Source organism: Amphibalanus amphitrite, unplaced genomic scaffold (assembly GCF_019059575.1).
Source record: "Amphibalanus amphitrite isolate SeventyFive unplaced genomic scaffold, NRLGWU_Aamphi_draft 000524F_arrow, whole genome shotgun sequence".
In the NCBI taxonomy this organism is placed as follows: domain Eukaryota; kingdom Metazoa; phylum Arthropoda; class Thecostraca; order Balanomorpha; family Balanidae; genus Amphibalanus; species Amphibalanus amphitrite.
Window position 1 is genome coordinate 447501 of NW_024882018.1, and position 7462 is coordinate 454962.

The 7462-nt window shown below is 46.2% G+C and overlaps 2 protein-coding genes across 5 annotated transcripts; one reads left to right on the plus strand and one right to left on the minus strand.

The window, feature by feature from the left end:
- The first annotated feature begins 415 nt into the window (after positions 1-415).
- Positions 416-4032, plus strand: LOC122393222 (syntaxin-8-like). Of its 4 annotated transcripts, none has more exons than XM_043389057.1 (5): positions 416-433; positions 1213-1433; positions 1895-1987; positions 2561-2665; positions 3243-4032. In XM_043389057.1, exons 2-5 carry the CDS (start codon positions 1295-1297, stop codon positions 3299-3301), a joined length of 396 nt encoding a protein of 131 aa, XP_043244992.1. In that variant the 5' UTR covers positions 416-433; positions 1213-1294; the 3' UTR covers positions 3302-4032. The 4 variants fall into 4 exon arrangements, with proteins under 4 accessions (XP_043244992.1, XP_043244994.1, XP_043244993.1 ...); XM_043389059.1 differs by having other exon boundaries at positions 427-458; XM_043389058.1 differs by lacking the exon at positions 416-433 and adding an exon at positions 451-508.
- Positions 4033-4497: 465 nt separating this feature from the next.
- LOC122393223 (tRNA-specific adenosine deaminase 2-like) lies at positions 4498-5609 on the minus strand. The gene has a single exon (XM_043389062.1). The coding sequence runs from the start codon at positions 5426-5428 to the stop codon at positions 4760-4762; it is 669 nt and encodes a 222-aa protein (XP_043244997.1). The 5' UTR covers positions 5429-5609; the 3' UTR covers positions 4498-4759.
- Between the last annotated feature and the right edge of the window lie 1853 nt (positions 5610-7462).

Consider the following 7462-nt stretch of genomic DNA (forward strand, 5'->3'; position numbering starts at 1 on the left):
TGGAGACTAAATGCGCAACTAAATAATCTTTGCTGCCCAATTCAAAACATTTCATCAATTTCCAACAGAATGACACCCCAAATATACATATATTCCGAAATTGCCCACGGCCATCCGTGAGGCCGTTTCCAACCATAGTGCATTGTTCCGTTGATTCGGGGACAGGACTATTCCACTGCAAGCCCTTCGCTATCCCCTACTGCCCCTACTTCAACAAACACTAGCGTAATTTAAGCAGAATTCTAAAATTCCGTTAACCTGTCAAGTCTTTGGAGGTCGCATCAGCATGATCATTGATCATTAGTTATATTTCGAAAGGCTGATAGGGTCGAATACAGCTTGTCAAATGGCAGTGGCGACTTGAGCGACTTTTCGATTAAGCAGCTTTTTAACCGAGCCAGATATGTTTTGTGACGGACGCGCCATAGTTGGGGTCTTTTACTGCTTTTCATTACAGAGTTCAGTGCTGCTTTTAAAAACATTTAATTCTTTGCAATTTAATTTTTAGGTTATACTGTTTTGCATTTTACAATTGTCAACTTTTTTACACTGACTCAGCTATTAACATATTCTATTTGAAGTTGAAGTCACTTGTCCTGGAAATTATCCATGATCACATTTTATTTGATTTTGTTTCATGAATTTTATTTTGGAGTTTGGTTTGCTCTTTTTCAATTTCAATGCAAGAATTAATTGCATTGTATATATAATAAATCCATTTTTACCCTCCCCCAATAAGGCTATAAGCCACTGCTGCGTAACTGTGTGGGTTCCTTCCCAATTCACAGGCTGCGGCTGTCCGCGTTGTGAAGGCATACGTCCCTGCTTGAGTCTGCTTCGCTCAGTGGGCCAGTGCTCTTGGTGTCAAATCCATATGCCGTACATATGTCAGGCCAGGGCTTCAGCGCAGGGGCTAGCTGACACCAGGGATCTAATCCGGGTGCTCTTGAACCATAAAACTAAAAATGGCCCCACCAACTGTTCCTGCCTTAACCACAGCTGCATTGTATATTTGTTTAGCATTTAGCAATTTGCTATTATTTGATCAAGACTTTTGCTTTCCACCTATTGATTTTGTTCAGTACATTAACATATTAATGTTCATCACTAATATGAGATAACAATTCCCACATAAATGGTAGAAAATTATATTTGGCATAACTTATGCAAACATGATGGTAATAATAATTCATATATCTGTTCTTTTTACAGGATGTGATGAAGCTGCCATTGTCCTGCTGCAATCACTGACCTAACGTCCATACCAACATAATATTGGGAGCTACAACCCAGAATGGCGGTGCCAGGTGGCCGTGTTGGGGTACCTGGGGGTCTCCAGGACCTAGGTACCATTGACTGGGGAGGAAACGACATCCCGGAGCAGCCTACATCAACAGAGGGTCTGAGGCAGCAGCAACGGCAACTCATCAGAGGTGAGGATGTGTGAAAAAATATGTATGTTTTCAGCCTTACTGTGTAGTGAATGCAATATTCTGTGTCACTCTTTCTGTCATATGTTCCCCTTTGAGCCTCCAGCATGTATGCAAGCATCCTAAATCCTTGGCAAATCCAGTAAGGGTAAGGATGCTGCTATCAGATTTGCATCCTATAAAAGTACCATTTTGATGTTTGCATGAATTAGGCTTTGTCATGCATTGTTGTATAGCTACAATCTACATGTAACCAAAGTCATTTATTCAAGTTGTTTAACATTCTTTCTGAGCAAGGAAGCAATGGTGGAAATCGCCTAAACATTCCAACAACCTAATTACACAGCATAGCATAACCAAACTATTCATTTTGGACCGTGCAGGAGGGCTTGATTACCCCCTATCTGTACCTATCCATTAGGTAAGTGTGTAAGGTTGTGTGACGTGTCGCTGTCTGTCCACAGAGCAGGACGAGGGTTTGGACGTGCTGGCCTCGGTAATATCCCGACAAAGGCAGATGGCCGGCGCCATCGGAGCGGAGATCGAGGAACAGAGCGGTGAGTGATCAATGATTGTTTTTGGTGAGGTTATTAGTAACACCATGAATGAGTGTGTGTCCATTGATCAGTGATCGAGTGTGGATCTGTGAAGGATCCAGCCAGAGGTTAAGTGTTGGGTGGTACAATCAATGCGTTTTTAGCTTAATGACCGAACATGTCTGCCTATCGTCGAGTAATCGAGGAGAGATGGGTGGTCGTCAGGATCGTGAGCTGGAATCCGTAAGCACAGACCTCTGCCGTAAGGTAATGATGGATCGATAGTAGATCGATTGACATTACAACCGAGCTCCATATTATAATCGAACAATTGCGTCTGCGATTGCGTCTACGATTTTGTAGTGGCAAGATGGAGCAGTGAATGATCGAAAATCAGGTGATAGTGAACTGAGCAGAGATTAGTGGCCGATTGGCAGGAAGTCAGGTCAGCTTTCGTGTACCAGCGTGTCAGGTCTCAGAATATGAGGTGTCAGCCGTCCAGCAGTCGAGTTTCAAAATCACACGCGTACTCCCCACCTATCCCACATGCGTAACCCCCCTGTCTTTAACTCGCCTGCCCACCCCTCCCCTCAGCACTGATTGACGACATCTCCGATCTGGCGGAGCGGGGAGCCGCACGGATCGAACACCAGACTCGCCAGGTGCGCCGCGTCGACCGGAAAGAGTCCGGCACATGCTGTGAGTGCAGCTGCAGCTGCCATATAAAGGCAAAACCCATTATGTTTGGATGACCTCTGACCTGAGAAAATGGCCTCTGACCCGACATAATGGTTTTTGCCTTTGCACGGCAGAGTGGGGGGGGGGGGGGCAAGGGAGATTACTTTGGGACGAATCTCGGAAACCTGTTATGAGTCATTCTATCAATCATGATGCTGGTAGCTGACATGTACAATTTTTCATGAGATGACCAGGCCCTGTTTCACGGCAAGACGCTACAGCGCGCTACGCGTATCGGTGTATTAGGTTTTGCATGGAAATATCAATAAACTCGGATGCTGGAGCATTGTTAGCGTCCGAGATTGTTGATGTTTCCATCGAAACCCAATACACCGATACGCGTAGCTCGCTGTAGCAGCATGCCGTGAAACGGGGCCCCGGAATGTGAGTTAAGACCGGTTGCTCACAGCTCAACGGTAATAAATTCCGCCATCTCAATCTTCGTAGGTTCCAGCGTTCTTTACTCAATGAGATAACGCTTTTTTATCGCTGCTGTCTGAATCTGCTCAGTTTTCTGATATTTTTTCTCCACCCGCAGGGTACTGGGTGGTCATAATCGCTCTTATGATAGCCATCGTGGTCATCTTCCTGTGGTGACCTCCCGCCAACGGTCACGTGACTTCTGAGTGACCAGGTGGACAGCGGCTAGTGAGGTCACGTGACTTAGTTGGTCGAGTAGGCAGTGGCTGGACGGGACGTGGCATTTCACGATTGGTCGCGTTAAAGCGGTACTGTTGGCTCCAGTGGATTGATGCGAATGACATATGTGCTGCTAAAGCATGCACCTCGTCTCAAACTAAATAGTTGGCTATACAACCTGTGAAAACTTGGTAGCGAATAACTTCTTCGAAGGCTGCTCACTTTGGCGTTGCGTTTAATATCACCTGATCTCCCCTCGTCCCACACCCACGTTGTAACTGATGGCTAATGGATGGTCCGGCTGAAGTGTGCTGCATGCGCCAAAAGGAAAAGTCCTTTCATGACGTCATTATGATACTCTTGTGACGTCATTGAGATAACGTATTCTTATCGTTTGTAACGGGTGGTAATATTGATGTGTTCCCTGGGCATGTATGTGAATGAGAGCTAAAGAACGCAAATGAGCTCGAAGTCTACACGCTTCTGAATGGTATAGAGCAAAAGGAATGTGCTTCAGTTTCGATAGTAATCGTATGCGTGTAATGGTATCGCGTGTCGATGGTGTACTTTGTGAATGTTTTTGTACTTGTATCGACATGGTTATCGTGACATATAAAAAAGGGCCTTCCCGGTATTGTGTCGTGTAACATCATGCTGCTGTGTATCGTAATATATTTTAGTACTTGTCAGTTGTCTTTCATCTTTGAGGCTCTTTGGTGAGCGTTCAGTCCGATTCTTCCATGTGATAGGAATACGAATGGGCCTGTTCTTAAAAACAACGAATACCGACTACTTGCTCACGTAAAATGACCGCGCCGTTACACAGAAGACGATGATCGGCAAAGATATAAAGGTCGTCAATCGAGCAGCAGATTGATATTCGCGAATCTACTGCAGGCAGTCAGACATTCGCCCGGGTCAAATATGCTGCTCTAGCAGCAGATTCGCGGACTGTCTATCGGCAGCAGATTCAGATATTCGCCGACCCCAAATTTGCTGCTTTGACGGGGCATTCGTCGAATACCAATCTGATGCTAGAATGACGGACATAAGATACAACCACTTTACACCGGCATTGATCTAGAGCCAGTTTGTGATCTGTCGACTGTCACACCGGTGTATGCGTTGTAATATGCGAGATCAAAACGCCGTCAAAACAAGACTTGGATGAATGTATTGAGACGAATCGCTGATGACATGAACCACGCCGTTTGACACCATCTAAAACCAAACGCCGCGAGCGACGAATGACGCGTATCGGTGCCCATCAGACACAAACTTCGATACGTGAATTCTTCCACATTTCACCCAACACGCTTCACACTTCCCACCATCCTTGCCCTCCCTTTCATCCTCATCCCATCCCCACGCCTCCCACCCACTCTTCCTTCCCTTATTCCCTCCTGAAAAGTCCGTTCAGCCCTGCGGTCGCGGCGCATTCGGGTTCTCGCCCTTGTAGAACTCCTTCAACAGACCAACCGCCTCGTCCACTCGCCCCGAGTCCTGCACGAACGTCACAGACGACGGCATCATCTGTGGCACGTTCACCACTGAACCACATCCACCAAAACGCTGGTTGGCCGCTCCGTAAGTCACCGAGCGCACGCCAAGCTCGATTAGCGCAGCAGCGCACATCACGCATGGTTCGACTGTTACGAACACGTCAATCTGCGCCCAGAGGGGGTCCGGGGAGAGACCGGCTTCCTCGCATCGGGCGTAGACGAGGTCCGCGCAGTTCAGCTCCGCGTGACGAGTGGCGTTCTTGGTCTCGTTCACAGTGTTGCGACCGGTAGCGAGGAGGCATCCGCCGCGGACGAAAACGCATCCGACGGGTACTTCTTGGTGGGTCAGGGCATCACGCGCGGCGGCGAACGCTATATCCATGAAATGGTTGCCATTGGTAGGACGCGAGTCGCCGTGAGCGGTCAGCGACGCCGGGTCGAAGTTGAACGAGTCAACAGCGGACGGGGCTGACGTGCATGGAGTGTTGTCACCATTCTCACCAACTTTAGGTTCAGGGTTGTTGGTGGTTGATTGGTGACTTTTGTCCTCTCTCACTGCTGTGTCCCCCCCATCACTCATCATGGCAGGCTTATGACTTATCCTCACTGTCTCAATGTCTCACTGATCCAAGCTACCCTCTCACAATGGACATAAGAGGTTCAGCATGGACATTTTGGAAGTCCACCCTTGAGTCAAGGTCCTCATCAATTTCTCCAATGACCACCACATTGTCGCCACGGATCAGGTACAAGCCAAGCACCACCTGAAACAAATGGGTGGGTATACCTATGAATAATGAGACTGAAATGAGCAGTAGTAGGTATATGGAACCATTACACAACACACATGCTTCAGTGAATCATGCACATCTGGCATTACATTTGTGAATTGGCAAAAAAACACATAAAATCACACTGCAGATCTGCTACTGACTTGTTCAACTCCAGCATTCTGGCTGTAGACCCTCTCATGACTCTCATCCAGGATGATGTTTATAGTTTGGTCGTAGCCCTTCAGGGTGCCAACAATGTTTCGTCCATCGGCTGTGATGACTGACACTGTATGGCCGACGTATGATTCAATGCTAGATGCCATTTTCTAGCACAAAGCTGAAAATAACAGGTTGTGAGCTTCAAGAACACTTTAAACTCAGTTGGTGACATACCAGGGAAATAAGCTAAAATTAGAGCACTCTATTTATTGCTCCTGCCCCATGTTGAAGAGATACCCCTAAAAGCGTGATCTTTTATCGGCCCTTACGCAGCAAGGCAGTACTTCTCAGACCGGTGGATGGTATCAATAGAAAGAGAATGCGTCAAAGATTAACATGAATTAATTAAAATAACATTAAAATGTTAATTAAGCGTGGAAATTAGTCCCAAACATAAGCTAATTATTGCTCCTACCTCGGCGACGGCGCTCCCCGCAGTCAGCGGAGAAGCTAAAATAAAAGCCACCATCCTCCTCCGTAAGTCAATTTTAGAGCGGCCGAGTGGACCGATGCGGGGCCACCAAACTGAGATAAGTCGTGGCTAGCAATTGCAAACCGTCATAGAAATCAATATCTTAAAGGGACCCTCCCACCTTCAAAAAAGTTTATGAATTGGCATGAAAGTGATGTCGCTCGGTTCAGAAAGAGCGAAAACGAATATCTACCAAATTTCACCGAAAAATATTCACCGGTTTTCAAGATATTAGACTTTTACTTTTGTTTACTTTTTGGGATCTCCGCTGTTTCTAGCGACTTTATTTTAGAAGTGCGGCGTTTGCGGCAGATGTTGCGCGCAAATAGCATATACCACCGCGTGCTACAAAACGTTTTAGTCAAACATTTAAAAATCGTTAGATATCTGCGCTGACGTCACACATTCAGAGGGGTATTCCTAAGCATTAGCCCCTCTGAATCAAAATGCTGCAATTTTGAAATTCAATATTTCCGATTTAAGGCATTTCTCGATGTTGTGAGTGCCGAAACCGGTAATTGTGAGCCAGGGACCCCATTTTGGCTATCTCAACTCAAATCTAATGTTAAGGTGGGAGGGTCCCTTTAAGACGTACAATATGGGATGATTACTCTGAAGCTGGAGTGAAAGCATGAGTAGATTGCAAGAAACGAAATGCATAGATTGGTTGAATTATGTACAATCAATAGGCACAGCTCAATAGATGAAGCCATTTCTATGATGTTGACATCTGACATAACCCTTCCTCTCCTCACCTATGACCTAAGCGCATTGGCAGTTGCCGGCATAGTTTTTGAGCACGAGTGTAATTCGCCATCGGACCGCAATGCATGTTGCTAGGCTGCTGCAATTACAACGAAAATACGAATACTGCCTTCTTTTGTAGACGTTTGTTTTTTAGGCGGTCTTTGACGTACAAGGGGGCATACCTGTCGACAACTTGAGTTCCTCCGAATTTCAAAAACGCCCAGATTTTCAATTCCTTGTGCACTGTTGTAGGTACAGCTATGTTCACAAGTTTTCGTTTCCTCCTGTTCTAAAAAGGATGATATTTGTCGATTTCGTGCGTCGCTGACAGGAGGGTGCGTTTATTAATTAGGCCCAACGCTTTCTGCATCCGCGAGTACCTTCAAAAGGGAACAACAGTTTCCAT